General features: G+C 41.9%; 1 protein-coding gene and 1 long non-coding RNA gene across 3 annotated transcripts; both read left to right on the top strand.

Annotated features, from left to right (window-relative positions):
• The first annotated feature begins 5,240 nt into the window (after positions 1-5,240).
• On the top strand, positions 5,241-13,667 carry rwdd3 (RWD domain containing 3). Of its 2 annotated transcripts, none has more exons than XM_014190230.3 (4): positions 5,241-5,420; positions 7,247-7,710; positions 11,120-11,232; positions 11,416-13,667. In XM_014190230.3, the coding sequence occupies exons 1-4, from the start codon at positions 5,336-5,338 to the stop codon at positions 11,525-11,527; spliced, it is 774 nt and encodes a 257-aa protein (XP_014045705.2). In that variant the 5' UTR covers positions 5,241-5,335; the 3' UTR covers positions 11,528-13,667. The 2 variants fall into 2 exon arrangements, with proteins under 2 accessions (XP_014045705.2, XP_014045703.2); XM_014190228.3 differs by having other exon boundaries at positions 7,244-7,710.
• LOC123741615 (uncharacterized) lies at positions 13,668-16,856 on the top strand. Its single transcript, XR_006769078.2, has 2 exons — positions 13,668-16,484; positions 16,594-16,856. It is a non-coding gene; the product is annotated as an uncharacterized LOC123741615 (long non-coding RNA).
• The last annotated feature ends 683 nt before the right edge of the window (positions 16,857-17,539 follow it).

Genomic DNA, 17,539 nt, shown 5'->3' with positions numbered 1-17,539 from the left:
GGGGAAGGCCCTTTCCCCAAGCTCAGCATTACAATGCCCCTGTATACAAAGTGAGGTCCATACTGGTTCTCCCCATTAAACAGCGAGTCGGAGTCTGAGGCCGAGCCTTCTCTGGTCTCTACTCCCATTACGGGGTCTGAGACGCCGAAGACTCCCACCATTAGCTCTGACAAATTGAAAAACCTAGTCATTGACGACTCCATTACCCGTAGTATTAAACTTAAAACGAATCATCCAGCGATCATACACTGTTTACCAGGGGGCAGGGCTACCGACATTAAGGATAATCTGAAGATGGTGCTGGCTAAAGCTAAAACTGGCGAGTGTAGAGAGTATAGGGATATTGTTATCCACGTCGGCACCAACAATGTTAGGATGAAACAGTCAGAGGTCACCAAGCGCAACATAGCTTCAGCGTGTAAATCAGCTAGAAAAATGTGTCGGCATCGAGTAATTGTCTCTGGCCCCCTCCCAGTTAGGGGGAGTGATGAGCTCTACAGCAGAGTCTCACAACTCTATCGCTGGTTGGAAACTGTTTTCTGCCCCTCCCAAAAGATAGAATTTGTAGATAATTGGCCCTCTTTCTGGGACTCACCCACAAACAGGACCAAGCCTGGCCTGTTGAGGAGTGACGGACTCCATCCTAGCTGGAGGGGTGCTCTCATCGTATCTACGAACATAGACAGGGCTCTAACTCCCTTAGCTCCACAATGAAATAGGGTGCAGGCCAGGCAGCAGGCTGTTAGCCAGCCTGCCAGCTTAGTGGAGTCTGCCACTAGCACAGTCAGTGTAGTCAGCTCAGCTATCCCCATTGAGACCGTGTCTGTGCCTCGACCTAGGTTGGGCAAAACTAAACATGGCGGTGTTCGCTTTAGCAATCTCACTAGAATAAAGACCTCCTCCATTCCTGCCATTAGTGAAAGAGATCGTGATACCTCACATCTCAAAATAGGGCTACTTAATGTTAGATCCCTCACTTCCAAGGCAGTTATAGTCAATGAACTAATCACTGATCATAATCTTGATGTGATTGGCCTGACTGTAACATGGCTTAAGCCTGATAAATTTACTGTGTTAAATGAGGCCTGACCTCCTGGTTACACTAGTGACCATATCCCCCGCGCATCCCGCAAAGGCGGAGGTGTTGCTAACATTTACGATAGCAAATTTCAATTTACAAAAAAAAAACAGACGTTTACGTCTTTTGAGCTTCTAGTCATGAAATCTATGCAGCCTACTCAATCACTTTTTATAGCTACTGTTTACAGGCCTCCTGGGCCATATACAGCGTTCCTCACTGAGTTCCCTGAATTCCTATCGGACCTTGTAGTCAAATTTTTGGTGACTTTAATATTCACATGGAAAAGTCCACAGACCCACTCCAAAAGGCTTTTGGAGCCATCATCAACTCAGTGGGTTTTGTCCAACATGTCTCCGGACCTACTCACTGCCACAGTCATACTCTGGACCTAGTTTTGTCCCATGGAATAAATGTTGTGGATCTTAATGTTTTTCCTCATAATCCTGGACTATCGGACCACCATTTTATTATGTTTGCAATCGCAACAAATAATCTGCTCAGACCCCAAACAAGGAGCATCAAAAGTCGTGTTATAAATTCTCAGACAACCCAAAGATTCCTTGATGCCCTTCCAGAATCCCTCTGCCTACCCAAGGACGTCAGAGGACAAAAATCAGTTAACCCCCTAACTGAGGAACTCAATTTAACCTTGCGCAATACCCTAGATGCAGTTGCACCCCTAAAAACTAAAAACATTTGTCATAAGAAACTAGCTCCCTGGTATACAGAAAATACCCGAGCTCTGAAGCAAGCTTCCAGAAAATTGGAATGGAAATGGCGCCACACCAAACTGGAAGTCTTCCGACTAGCTTGGAAAGACAGTACCGTGCAGTATCGAAGAGCCCTCACTGCTGCTCGATCATCCTATTTTTCCAACCTAATTGAGGAAAATAAGAACAATCCAAAATTAATTTTTGATACTGTCGCAAAGCTAACTAAAAAGCAGCATTCCCCAAGAGAGGATGGCTTTCATTTCAGCAGTAATAAATGCATTAACTTCTTTGAGGAAAAGATCATGATCATTAGAAAGCAAATTATGGACTCCTCTTTAAATCTGCATATTCCTCCAAAGCTCAGTTGTCCTGAGTCTGCACAACTCTGCCAGGACCTAGGATCAAGGAAGACACTCAAGTGTTTTAGTACTATGTCTCTTGACACAATGATGAAAATAATCATGGCCTATAAACCTTCAAGCTGCATACTGGACCCTATTCCAACTAAACTACTGAAAGAGCTGCTTCCTGTGTTTGGCCCTCCTATGTTGAACATAATAAACGGCTCTCTATCCACCGAATGTGTACCAAACTCCCTAAAAGTTGTAGTAATAAAGCCTCTCTTGAAAAAGCCAAACCTTGACCCAGAAAATATAAAAAACTATCGGCCTATATCGAATCTCCCATTCCTCTCAAAACTTTTAGAAAAAGCTGTTGCGCAGCAACTCACTGCCTTCCTGAAGACAAACAATGTATACGAAATGCTTCAGTCTGGTTTTAGTCCCCATCATAGCACTGCGACTGCACTTGTGAAGGTGGTAAATGACCTTTTAATGGCGTCAGACCGAGGCTCTGCATCTGTCCTTGTGCTCCTTGACCTTAGTGCTGCTTTTGATACCATTGATCACCACATTCTTTTGGAGAGATTGGAAACCCAAATTGATCTACACAGACAAGTTCTGGCCTGGTTTAGATCTTATCTGTCGGAAAGATATCAGTTTGTCTCTGTGAATGGTTTGTCCTCTGACAAATCAACTGTAAATATCGGTGTTCCTCAAGGTTCCGTTTTAGGACCACTATTGTTTTCACTATATATTTTACCTCTTGGGGATGTCAATCGAAAACATAATGTTAACTTTCACTGCTATGCGGATGACACACAGCTGTACATTTCAATGAAACATGGTGAAGCCCCAAAATTGCCCTCACTGGAAGCCTGTGTTTCAGACATAAGGAAGTGGATGGCTGCAAACTTTCTACTTTTAAACTTAAACAAAACAGAGATGCTTGTTCTAGGTCCCAAGAAACAAAGAGATCTTCTGTTGAATCTGACAATTAATCTTGATGGTTGTACAGTCGTCTCAAATAAAACTGTGAAGGACCTCGGCGTTACTCTGGACCCTGATCTCTCTTTTGACGAACATATCAAGATTGTTTCAAGGACAGCTTTTTTCCATCTGCGTAACATTGCAAAAATCAGAAATGTTCTGTCCAAAATTGATGCAGAAAAATTAATCCATGCTTTTGTCACTTCTAAGTTAGACTACTGCAATGCTCTACTTTCTGGCTACCTGGATAAAGCACTAAATAAACTTCAGTTAGTGCTAAATACGGCTGCTAGAATCCTGACTAGAACCAAAAAATTTTATCATATTACTCCAGTGCTAGCCTCCCTACACTGGCTTCCTGTTAAGGCAAGGGCTGATTTCAAGGTTTTACTGCTAACCTACAAAGCATTACATGGGCTTGTTCCTACCTATCTTTCCAATTTGGTCCTGCCGTACATACCTACACGTACGCTACGGTCACAAGACGCAGGCCTCCTAATTGTCCCTAGAATTTCTAAGCAAACAGCTGGAGGCAGGGCTTTCTCCAATAGAGCTCCATATTTATGGTATGGTCTGCCTACCCATGTGAGAGACGCAGTCTCAGTCTCAACCTTTAAGTCTTTATTGATGACTCATCTCTTCAGTAGGTCCTATGATTGAGTGTAGTCTGGCCCAGGAGTGTGAAGGTGAACGGAAAGACACTGGAGCTACGAACCACCCTTGCTGTCTCTGCCTAGCCGGTTCCCCTCTCTCCACTGGAATTCTCTGCCTCTAACCCTATTACAGGAGCCGAGTCACTGGTTTACTGGTGCTCTTCCATGCCGTCCCTAGGAGGGGTGCGTCACTTGAGTGGGTTGAGCCACTGACGTGGTCTTCCTGTCTGGGTTGGCGCCCCCCCTTGGGTTGTGCCGTGGCGGAGATCTTTGTGGGCTATACTCGGCCTTGTCTCAGGATGGTAAGTTGGTGGTTGAAGATATCCCTCTAGTGGTGTGGGGGCTGTACTTTGGCAAAGTGGGTGGGGTTATATCCTGCCTGTTTGGCCCTGTCTGGGGGTATCATCGGATGGGGCCACAGTGTCTCCTGACCCCTCCTGTCTCAGCCTCCAGTATTTATGCTGCAGTAGTTTATGTGTCGGGGGGCTAGGGTCAGTCTGTTATATCTGGAGTATTTATCCTGTCTTATCCGGTGTCCTGTGTGAATTTAAGTATGCTCTCTTTCTCGGAGGAGGACCTGAGCCCTAGGACCATGACTCAGGACTACCTGGCATGATGACTCCTTGTTGTCCCCAGTCCACCTGGCCGTGCTGCTGCTCCAGTTTCAACTGTTCTGCCTGGGGCTATGGAACCCTGACCTGTTCACTGTGATTACTATTATTTGACCATGCTGGCCATTTATGAACATTTGAACATCTTGGCCATGTTCTGTTATAATCTCCAACCGGCACAGCCAGAAGAGGACTGGCCACCCCTCATAGCCTGGTTCCTCTCTAGGTTTCTTCCTAGCTTTTGGCCTTTCTAGGGAGTTTTTCCTAGCCACCGTGCTTCTACACCTGCATTGCTTGCTGTTTGGGGTTTTAGGCTGGGTTTCTGTACAGCACTTTGATATATCAGCTGATGTAAGAAGGGCTATATAAATAAATACATTTGATTTGATTTGAAAGGGTTTGTCGAGAACGGTGTGAAAGAACTTGACTGCCCTGCACAGAGCCCTGACCTCAACCCCATCTAACACCTTTGGGATGAATTGGAACGCAGACTGCGAGCCAGGCCTAATTGCCCAACATATCAGTGCCAAACCTCACTAATGCTCTTGTGGCTGAATGGAAGGAAGCAAGTCCCCGCAGAAATGTTCCAACAGATTCTAGTGGAAAGTCTTCCCAGAAGAGTCGAGGCTGTTATAGCAGCAAAGGGGAGACCAACTCCATATTTATGCCCATGATTTTGGAATGAGATGTTAGACGAGCAGGTATCCACATACTTTTGGTCATGTAGTGTAGTTTTAATTACAAGTTGAACTAGCTAGATACACTACAAGTAAATCAGCTCTTTTGACCATAGTTTTTTGTCTGGATACGGGTGGAACTAAAAATAGGGACCTGAAGTACGTCGGACATAAACAACAAGCACACATTTAATGCGTAAATATTTTTACAAAATGATTGAAAGAACCACTGATTTCTTTTGAGATATTTTGAATGACAGTTGTAGTTTGAAATGTCTGAGCTGGCATTGGATGAAATGTCCGTTTTATCAGCAATATACTGTGAAAAGGACGAATTTGAGCTACTTGAGAAATCAGGTAAATTGTTGAGCTAGCTAGCTAGTTGTGTTTCTCTACACCATGATTTGCCTAGTAACTCAACTCCACGATGATTTCATCCACGGAGTTGGGCACAGATTATACTTTTTTAAATGAAACTCCGACTCCTTAGAATCGCTATGCCAGGGATCATCAACTAGATTCAGATGTCGAGCCTAGAACATCATTACAAATAATTTGGAGGCTACAAATTGACCGCAAGGACCTGAAACAGATATATTACTTGACTGGTACCACTTATATAGAGTCGAGTTTATTGTTACTCAATGTGTATTTATTATTACGCGTTTTACCTTTCTATTATTTCTCGATTTTGTTTCTCAGCATTGTTGGGAAGGGTCCCTAAGTAAGTGTTTCACTGTTAGTCTACACATGTTGTTTAGGAAGTATGTGACGAAAACAACTTTATTTGATTTAAAACACTTTCTAACCTTGCTTACATGTTGTATATGATCGCATACTCATTGGCCAGTTTATTAGGTACACACATCTAGACCTGGGTAGGACACTTCTTTGGCTCCAGAACAGCCTGAATTATTTGTGGCATGGATATGTTGCGCAATTGGTATCAAGGGATCTAACGTGTGCCCGGAAAACATTCCCCACAACATTACACCACCACTGCCACCATCCTGTACCGTTGACAGCAGGCAAGATGGAGCCAAGGAATTCTTACGCCAAATCCTGACTGCATGACGCAACACGAACCGGGATTTGTCGGACCAGGCAGGTTCCCCTCCTCAATTGTCCAGTATTGGTGGTTGCATGCCCACTGAATCCACTTATTCTTGTTTTTGGGCTGATTGGCGTGGAGAGCAGTGTGTCATTCGTTTTCGACCAATCATCAACGAGCTGTTTTTTGCCAACAAGACTGCTGATGACTGGATGTTTTTAGTTTGTTGCACCATTCTCTGTAGACCCTAGACACTGTCATGCCTGAAAAGGCCAGGAGGCTGGCTGTTTCTGAGATACTGGAACCTGCGCGCCTGGCACCAACAATCGTACCACACTCAAATATGCTCGTTTTGCACATTCTAACGTGCTGCGATCCCTGTCTGCCTGCTTAATACAGCAAGCCATGGCCACATGACTCACTGTCTGTAGAAGCAAAAAAAAAATTGTGAATGGGGTGGTGTACCTAATAAACTGGCCACTGAGCATATATCTCTCTTAAGCGTGGGAATACTTTGGAACAGATTTCCAAAATTCGAATCACTTTTCCAACAATTAAAAGCTAATATTTATTTGCTACATTTTTTAGAGGCCAAATAAAATCACCCTGCAGGCCGCCAGTTGGGGAACCCTTCAAAAATGTATATTCTTAAATCCTTACCATGTACATATGTTTGTCTTCTGTTGCATGCCTTTTTTTGTTTGCTGAAATCTATACTTTAAAATAAAACGCTATTCAAATACAATCACCGATGGCAACTCGGTGCGAATCTCAACAAGGAAACAGTCGGTGGTTGTTTTTGATTGTTTGCTGAAATCCATACTTTTTTATAAAACAAAGGACAAGCACTGTAAGGGTTTAAGAATTTACGTTTCGAGGTATCGACTGCATGCGTGTCGGCGGCTAATTTCCCAAACTCTAGTCTGCGCTCAACCCCGTGGATGAAATCATTGTGTAGTTAAGGTACTTGGAGTTGGCAATTCCACAATACATTATGTACACTGTAGCTAGAGTTTTTACGTTATGTTAGTTAGCTGGCTAGCCTAGATGCTAGCTATGTATAGCTAGTAGTGTTTTACATGTGGTGTGACGTTTTATGAGTTACTTGAACATGTTAGTGTTTTCACAGCAGAAAAGGGACTTATATTCCGCATCCAGATGGAGGTGGAAGCAGCCACCAGTGAGAGAACTCTTTTGAGTCTCCTCTTCCAGCTGCCAACAGAGTACCCCCACTGTGTCCCAGAAATAAGTGTCAGCTCTGAACAGCTCTCCAGGAAACAATGCCAACACATCAAGCAGAGTCTGCTGGAAAAGGCCTCGGCACTGGAGCCAGAGCCCATGGTTCATGAACTACTGCTGTGGCTCCAACAGAACTTCACTGAACTTACTTTAAATGACCAGTCCCTGGTGGAGGTGCAAGAGGAGGGTGGTGAGGAGGAGACGTGGATAGCTCTTTTTCTAATAGACCATATGAGGTCCAAAACAAAATATATAAAGACAATTGAAAAGTGGAGCTTGGAATTGGGGCTCACCGGAAGGCTGTTCTTGGGGAAGTTGATACTGGTCCTTCTGCAAGGCGCAAGGAGGAGTATCAAGGTAGTGTAGAGTTTAGACTTCAACTGATGCAATGATGTCTCTTCAGATCAGCTATAACACTCATGATAAATAATGAATATGATGTACAGTTGAAGTGGGAAGTTTACATACACTTAGGTTGGAGTCATTAAAACTTGTTTTTCAACCACTCCACACATTTCTTGTTAACAAACTATAGTTTTGGCAAGTCGGTTAGGACATCTACTTTGTGCATGACACAAGTCATTTTTCCAACAATTGTTTACAGACAGATTATTTCACTTATAATTCACTGTATCACAATTCCAGTGGGTCAGAAGTTTACATACACTAAGTTGACTGTGCCTTTAAACAGCTTGGAAAATTCCAGAAAATGATGTCATGGCTTTAGAAGCTTCTGATAGGCTAATTGACATCATTTGAGTCAATTGGAGGTGTACCTGTGGATGTATTTCAAGGCCTACCTTCAAACTCAGTGCCTCTTTGCTTGACATCATGGGAAAATCAAAAGAAATCAGCCAAGACCTCAGAAAAAAATTGTAGACCTCCACAAGTCTGGTTCATCCTTGGGAGCAATTTCCAAACGCCTGAAGGTACCACGTTCATCTGTACAAACAATAGTACGCAAGTATAAACACCATGCCACCACGCAGCCGTCATACCGCTCAGGAAGGAGACACGTTCTGTCTCCTAAAGATGAACGTACTTTGGTGCAAAAAGTGTAAATCAATCCCAGAACAACAGCAAAGGACCTTGTGAAGATGCTGGAGGAAGCAAGTACAAAAGTATCTATATCCACAGTAAAATGAGTCCTATATGGACATAACCTGAAAGGCTGCTCAGCAAGGAAGAAGCCACTGCTCCAAAACCACCATAAAAAAGCCAGACTACGGTTTGCAACTGCACATGGGGACAAAGATTGTACTTTTTTGGACAAATGTCCTCTGGTCTGATGAAACAAAAATAGAACTGTTTGGCCATAATGACCATAGTTATGTTTGGAGGAAAATGGTGGAGGCTTGCAAGCCGAAGAACATCATCCCAACCGTGAAGCATGGGGGTGGCAGCATCATGTTGTGGGGGTGCTTTGCTGCAGGAGGGACTGGTGACCTTCACAAAATAGATGGCGTCATGAGGAAGGAAAATTATGTAGATATATTGAAGCAACATCCCAAGACATCAGCCAAGAAGTTAAAGCTTGGTCGCAAATGGGCCTTCCAAGTGGACAATGACCTCAAGCATACTTACAAAGTTGTGGCAAAATGGCTTAAGGACAACAAAGTCAAGTTATTGGAGTGGCCATCACAAAGCCCTGACCTCAATCCTATGGAAAATTTGTGGGCAGAACTGAAAAAGCATGTGCGAGCAAGGAGGCCTACAAACCTGACTCAGTTACACCAGCTCTGTCAGTAGGAATGGGCCAAAATTCACCCAACTTATTGTGGGAAGCTTGTGGAAGGCTACCCAAAATGTTTGACCCAAGTTAAACAATTTAAAGGCAATGCTACCAAATACTAATTGAGTGTATGTAAACTTCTGACCCACTGGGAATGTGATGACAGAAATAAAAGTTGAAATATATCATTTTCTCTACTATTATTCTGACATTTCACATTCTTGAAGTAAAGTGGTGATCCTAACTGACCTAAGACAGGACATTTTTGCTAGGATTAAATGTCAGGAATTGTGAAACATTTAAACTCAGTTTATTTGGCTCAGGTGTATGTAAACTTCCGACTTCAAGTGTACATGTCACAATATGGTGGATATAATGATGTCATGTACACTCCCATATGTTACATTTTGTTCTATACTTCAGCATTTTGGGTTTGAGATGAAATGTTTCATGTGAGGCGACAGTACAGAATGTCACCTTTATTTAAGGGTATTTTCATACATTTCTGTTTTACCATTTAGAAATGAAAGCACTTTATGTATCTAGCCCCCCCCCCATCTGAAGAAGTCATGAGTATTTGAACAAATTCTGTTATAGTGTATCAAAGTAGTCAAATGTTTAGTATTTGGTCCCATATTCCTAGCATGCAATGACTACATCAAGCTTTTGACTCTACAAACTTGTTGGATGCATTTGCAGTTTGTTTTGGTTGTTTCGGAATATGTTGTGCCCAATAGAAATTAATGGTAAATAATGTATTGTGTCATTTTGGAATCACTTTTATTGTAAATAAGAATAGAATATTCTTTTATGTTTCTGAACATATGTTTCTGAACATTTCAACATTTAATGTGGATTCTACCATGCTTACGAATAATCCTGAATGAATCGTGAATAATGAAAGTTAACAGGGGAGATGGGCATAAATATCTTACCCGCCCAAAAATGCTAACCTCCCCTGTTATTGATAATGATGAGAGGTGTTTTGGTGGCATAATCACAAACCCTAACCTATTATTCACGACTCATTCAGGATTATTTGTTATCATGTAGCATCCACATTCATGTAGAAGTGTTCAGTAACAAATTCTATTCTTATTTACAATAAAAGTGACTCCATAATAACACTATATTATTTACCATTCATTTCTATTGGGCACAACATATTCCGAAACACAACCAGAACAAACTGCAAATGCATCCAACAAGTTGTAGAGTCACAAGCTTGATGTAGTCATTGCTTGCTAGGAATATGGGACCAAATACTAAACATTGAGTAAAATGAGTTCTTATGACACCTTCAAATGGATGGACTAGATGCATAAAGTGCTTTAATTTCCAAATGGTAAAACGTATGTATGGAAATACCATCAAATAGATGGTAACATTGTGTACTGCCACCTCGCATAAAACGTTTGATCTCAAATTTAAAGTTTTAGCATTACTGTCCAAATAAATACACAGGGGAGAGTATGTATGAAAATACCCCAAAATAGGTGACATTCTATACTGTCACCTAATGTAAAACATCTTATCTCAAATCTAAAATGCTGGATTATTGAGACAAATAAAAAAAAAATGGTAGCTTCACTGTCCAAATTCACTCCCCTCCAAATGTATGTTATGTTTTAGGCCTGATCCACTCTTTTAAAGATGTGGTGTTCATATTTAATCTGAACCTAAATTAATGATTGAAAAAGCACAGTATGTCAGTCCACAAAATGTCTGTGTTGTTTTCCACTTTTCCTTTGTTCAGTAATTAACTGCATATGTTGTACTGAATATGAAAGTTGGAAAATATAATTCAGACAAACAGTGTTGGGACATGTTGACTTGGCACCTTAATTATTGCAACATCATACAATACATTTATTGATCATTATTACCCTGCCTCCTCCATCATTTGCCAACCAGGAATAACTACTACCCATGCGAAACGTGTACTTGAACAGTATTAATTAACTGCTGGTTTCACAGGTCATTATATTTACAAGCCAAATCCACGCCTGTTTGCTGTTTGTTTTCCCTCTGTAGGAATACATCCATCTCCAGAGAACTGTGAAAGTAGATGTGGATTCATCAGGAAAGAGATGCAAAGAGAAGATGATGAGAGTTCTTTGCGAAACCCAAGTCTCAGACCTCAAACGGTTAAGGATTTCCTCAGCTTTTCTATATGAATTTGTGTCATAACGTGGGCATTTTGCAATTGTACATTTGGGCATTGTAAAGGTCTCAGGCAATGTGTTCAAGAACTCACTGTAATCAGTCCTTGATTTCACTTACTGCTCCTCACTCTCATCCCTCAATGTGTTTCTTTCTCTCATTCACAGGATCTCATCTTTTGAAATCAAAGAGTTTTTGTCCCTCGAGGAGCTAAAAAGGGAGTTTGAGCAAGTTGGACTATTGACTCTGTACCAAGAGTTTGTGCCCACATTGCCGTAGCCATCATGGCTTTTGTCAAGTCATGCTTTTCCAGACAGGTGCAGCTTATGTGAACTTTATACTTTCCATATGACAGTCAACGGAAGGACTAATCTAAATATCTGATTAACATTCAATTATGGGTTACATCTGTGCATTGAAAATGTAAAAGGTATTCAAAAGGTTTTTCTACCATCCACATGATGGCAGCAAAGTCTACCATTTGAATCAAAGATTTGTAAAGTTGATAGTTTATTCAAATCTTTTTTATTTTTTATTGTCACATACTGGATAGGTGCTTTGAAATGTGTTGTTATACAGGGTCAGCCATAGTAGCACGGCACCCCTGGAGCAAATTACTGTGAAGTGCTTTGCTCACCACACATCGACAGGTTTTTCACCTTGCCAGCTCAGGTATCCACTTAGGCTATTTCCTAGTTGAAAAGTTGTGCCTTGCTTTCTACTCCTGACAGATTTGTTCCTCCCTCTTGTACCTCTTCATCAGATGAAATGCATGAAGGTTAAGGTCATATAGAAAAACTTATATAAAGTGGTGCACAAAACTCTGTTACATGAAAGTTGCATCATATGACTTAGCTTCGAACTGCGTCTAGGATGTTGTATACAGATGCGTATCGTTCCGGTGCCTAGCGTCTGAAATTAATAACAGCCATACAGTTTTAGCCTCGTGAGCCACCCTGATCTCGCGAGCTTACATACAGTGCATTCGGAAAGTATTCAGACCCCTTGACTTTTTCCACAATTTTGTTACGTTACAGGCTTATTCTAAAATTGATTAAAAATACAATTTCTACACAGAATACCCCATAATGACAATACCTTATTTACATAAGTATTCAGACCATTTGCTATGAGACTCAAAATTGAGCTCAGGTGCATCCTGTTTCCATTGATCATTCTTGAGATGTTTCTACAACTTGATTGGACTCCAGCTGAGGTAAATTTAATTGATTGGTCATGATTTGGAAAGGCACACATCTGTCTATATAAGGTCCCACAGTTGACAGTGCATGTCAGAGCACAAACCAAGCCATGAGGTTAAAGGAATTGTCCGTAGAGCTCAGAGACAGGATTGTGTCGAGGCACAGATCTGGGGAAGGGTGCCAAAAATGTTTGCAGCATTGAAGGTCCCCAAGAACACAGTGGCCGCCATCATTCTTAAATGGAAGAAGTTTGGAGCCAACAAGACTTTTCCTAGAGCTGGCCGCCCGGCCGAACTGAACAATCAGGGGAGAAGGGCCTTGGTCAGGGCGGTGACCAAGAACCCAATTGTCACTCTGACAGAGTTCCAGAGTTCCTCTGTGGAGATGGGAGAACCTTCCAGAAGGACAACCATCTCTGCAGCACTCCACCAATCAGGTCTTTATGGTAGAGTGGCCAGACTGAAGCCACTCCTTAGTAAAAGGCACATGACAGTCCACTTGAAGTTTGCCAAAAGGTATCGAAAGGACTCTCAGACCAGTGTCACTGACTTGCCTAGTTAAATAAAGGTGAAATTTAAAAAAGAAAAAAGAAAAAGTAAAGGCTGGAAGAAACCTGCCACCATCCCTACTGTGAAGCATGGTGGTGGCAGCATCATGCTGTGGGGATGTTTTTCAGCAGCAGGGACTGGGAGACTAGTCAGGATCGAGGGAAAGATGAACGGCGCAAAGTACAGAGAGTTCCATAATGAAAACCTTCTCCAGAGTGCTCAAGACCTTAGACTGGGGCTAAAGTTCATCTTCCAACAGGACAACGACCCTAAGCACACAGCCAAGACAATGCAGGAGTGGCTCTAAATCTCAAGTCTCTAAATTTCCATGAATAGCCCAGCCAGAGCCTGGACTTGAACCCAATCAAACATCTCTGGAGAGACCTGAAAATAGTTGTGCAGCGACACTCCCCATCCTGACAGAGCTTGAGAGGATCTGCAGAGAAAAATGGGAGAAACTCCCTAAATACAGGTGTGCCAAGCTTGTAGCGTCATACCCAATAAGATTCAAGGCTGTAATCACTGCCAAAGGTACTTCAACAAAGTACAGAGTAAGATTAAGAATACTTATGTAAATGTGCTATTTTATTTTTAATACATTTAAAAAAATGCCTTAACCTGTTTTTGCTTTGTCATTATGGGGTATTGTGTGTGGATTGATTAGGGGGTGGGGGGGGGGGGGCAATTTTAATCAATTTTAGAATAAGGCTGTAACATAACATAAAATGTGGAAAAGTCAAGGAGTCTGAATACTTCCCGAATTCACTGTAAATGGTTAGCTGAATCTGTGTAGCGAAACCGAATGTAATCTCGCAAAACTTCCGGATGTTTGTACAAGGTTAATAAAGTGTACAGTTTAACAAAAAAAAAGAAGATTCCCGTCGACAAAGGCATATCTATAATCTCTAGGAACGCTATCAAAAACATTGAAAAACAGATTTTATCCAGGGTCTTCCATTCCAACGATAAGCCTAGTATTGTCATTTTCCAACTGGAAAACACTTGCTTCTTTGACATGTCCATAACACATAAGGCTGTAATTCATTTTGGATGGCAGGTACAGGAACAATGCTCAACTAGGATGCTGTCTGTATACAACATCCTAGTTGCGATTTGAAGCTGCTTAGGACTATGTAACATGTCCCATAACCCTGTTCATGTCTATGTAACTGCCATTTAAATACATGGCTTTTATTTAGCGCCACTAAAAAATACTGAACTGAAAAGTTGTTGCAAAGTTAATCTGAAACTGTGGGAAGCATACAAGAACCACTCATCATATATTCCTGCCTCCATCAGTACATAAATAAAATAGAACCCTCAACATAACCATTACTCAGAGTTCCCTGTATGTCAATATCAATTGTTTTCTCCCTTACAGAAGGCCTGCAAATCAGGCCATTTAAATGTTAGGCAGTGTTTTATAGTTTTATTGATCTCATCTTAAAAAAGCTGCGTATTGGAAGATGGATGTCTTTTACCTTTCTGAGGCACATTCAATCATATTTGCTTATTCCTGTCCTGCCCAGCCATCAAGTTGTTATAATTAGAAATCACAAGCAGAGAAGTAGTCGTAACTGTTGTCTGTCCTGCCTATTAACTAGCTGTCATGGGTATCTGCACTGAATTCCTACAGTTGTTGATAGGAAAGACTTTGAGAGATTCATAGGATCACTGTCAATGGTACAGGTACAGAATGTTACATGAAACATGTTATTAAACAATATATAAGTACAGAAAGGTATAATAGTCTTTATGAATGGTATACTATACAGGTATAGAATTGAACGGGAGAGTGTCCGTATGAATGGTAGATAGGTAGAATGGTATACATGTCTCCTTATGAATGGTATAGGTACAGAATTGTATGGTGTCTGTATGAACGTTATACAGGTATTGAATGGTAAAGGGCAGCCATACGCAACTGGCAGACAGCGATCCGGACCCAGGACAGGGTCAATACAGATCGCGGGTCCAGGCTTTTTTAAATTTGATTTATTATTATTTATTATTTTGTTAGTGCATGGGCAGTTTCCCTCTTATGTCATTCACTGACAGACCTTGGAGAGCTATTTATGACCTGTCAGACATGTCGAGTTGATCAACTAACCCATGTTAGCTAGGTAGGTAAGTTAGGCTAACCATATATCTAAATCTTGTAGTTATCATGGCCATATTACGTGGGCAGGGGCCTCGACCCCCAGGGGGCCCCCATTTGAGTTTATTGAGTTACTCAGGTATATTTTCTCAAATAAGACATGGCAAAATGTGTAGAATTGCAAGAAATGACATCTGAAACGGCAACATTTTCTATCCACCCCATTGCAAATTGTGTAGAATTGCAGGAAATATGCTTTAAATCTGCAAAATGTTCTCACCGCCAACCAGAGGGGTGTGAACAGTTTAAACCGTTTGGGGTTGCAGGGTGGTAGTTTGTTTCTTCGCCGATAAATGACAATATCCATCTGGACCTCCTAGGAAATTTGCGTGAATGGACCATCTCAATTAGTACTTGAGTAACCCTGGTATAGGAGATAGTCCTTGTGAATGGCATAGGGATACAATGTCTTTGTTTTTCTCAGTGATTTACCAGACCTTAATGAAACCCACTCACTCCAACACCTTTACCACCTCCTGCCCTGGACAATCAATCCACCTGGCCTGCCCTTTTCCCTGACACACAGTCCCAAATAACACTGCTTAAATGTCACTCACCTACTGGCATTTCATTGGATAAAACAGGGCTTAGAGCAGAGACAGCAAGTCAGGAAATAGAAATTATGACACAAAACTATTTTGTCTGTTCAACCTCAAATCAGTATAAAAATTGATTTATAAGCTTCCCTGTGGCTCAGCTGGTAGAGCATGGTGTTTGCAACACCAGCATGGTGTGTGCAACGCCAGGGTTGTGGGTTCGATTCCCACGGGGGGCCAGTACAAAAAAAAATGCATGAAATGTATGCATTCACTACTGTAAGTCGCTCTGGATAAGAGCGTCTGCTAAATGACTAAAATGTAAAAATGATAAGCTCAGTGGTGGTTTCATAAATGTGTTGAATGAACATCTCTGAGGTAAGACTTCAGCCCTGAGGTAAGACTTCAGCCCTGAGGTAAGACACCAGAAGCAGACTATGGCACCTTTTAGTCGAGATATATCCGTGTTAGCAGAGATTTATCCATCCATCATGTGGTATGCCCTGCCTGTATGCCCTGCCTGTATGCCCTGCCTCTGTTCCAGGAGATATTCCTCAGGTGGGCTGTCTCTTGTACTGTGGGCCTTCGTGAGAGAGACCTTCAATGTGAGTACTTAAATCATAGCTTCATGCATACATATAGAACACTTTACTCATAAACTGCTGTGTATCAGAAGAACAGTTCAACATGGCCTCAAGTTTCCCTCTTTGTCCCATAGACCGTCCTAAATGTCATAACCTTTATCAGCGTGGCTGGGCTAGACTGGGTGGCTGGACTGTTGCTGGGAACAAGGTATAACCTCTGACCTATAGTTGTCTTGGGCTCAATAACCTTGAAGAGTAGTAACAACATACACTAATGCTGTTTTTGTTAATACTGTCTCTTGTTTCCCCTGACACAGGATAGGAAGGACTCTTTCTCTGTATACGAATCGTGTCACGATTGAAGAGGGGTTGGATCAACACGGCGTAAGGTCACCATTTCTTTTACACCTCTTTTTGAATTGAAATAGTGTGTACATATGAATACCTTCCACAATGGGTACTTTACACAATAACATGAATGTCTCATATCCCCTCAACAGCCCTCCTTCTCCATCACCCTCAGACACCCTCTCTCACCCTTCACCTTTACTTTACAAATAAATACGTATTCGTTCATATACTTGGACTGTCTGTGTCTGCATTCATTCAATTCCTCAACATTTTCAAATATACATTTTGTTGCACATATACTAAACCGCACACAATGTTCTGCAATCTTTATCAGCATAATGACTTAGTGAACGACAGTCATCGAATGTGGTATTTCACCCTGAACTGACTGTGGTGACGCCGCTCTTATCTTTCTCATGAGCTGCCCCTCACAGCAATGGTAACAACACACACACACACACACACGCCTCAATTACCCTGGCATTACTGCTCCTCTCCCCATTATTGAGCTTGGCTTCTTAATTATCCCTAACTCGTTAGCTCCTGAGTAATGCAGCTAGAGGACACTGGCCTTTTTAATGAAAGTAGAGTAGAAGGTTTTTAGGTGAGAGATAAACGTGTTATTGTCAGGGAAAAAAATAAAAATGTAGGACGGGGCATAATGATTCTGATTGCTGGAAAGGGGATGGGTGAGGGAAAGGGCCTGAAAATATGTTTTTGGATGTCTGTCATACAGTACAATAGGCCAGTGTTTCCAAACTCCAGTCCTCCAGTTCCCCCAGCAGCACACGTTTGTGTTGTAGCCCTGGACAAGCATACCTCATTCAACTTGTCGACTAATCGTCAAGCTCTCAATGAGTTGCATGTGGCGTATTTGTCCCAGCCTTCAACAAAAATGCGGGCTGTTGGGGG

This window comes from Salmo salar, chromosome 03 (assembly GCF_965601325.2).
Source record: "Salmo salar chromosome 03, fSalSal1, whole genome shotgun sequence".
Classification (NCBI taxonomy): Eukaryota; Metazoa; Chordata; class Actinopteri; order Salmoniformes; family Salmonidae; genus Salmo; species Salmo salar.
Note: the sequence above shows the minus strand (reverse complement) of the source record. Positions and strands in the feature narration are given on the sequence as shown.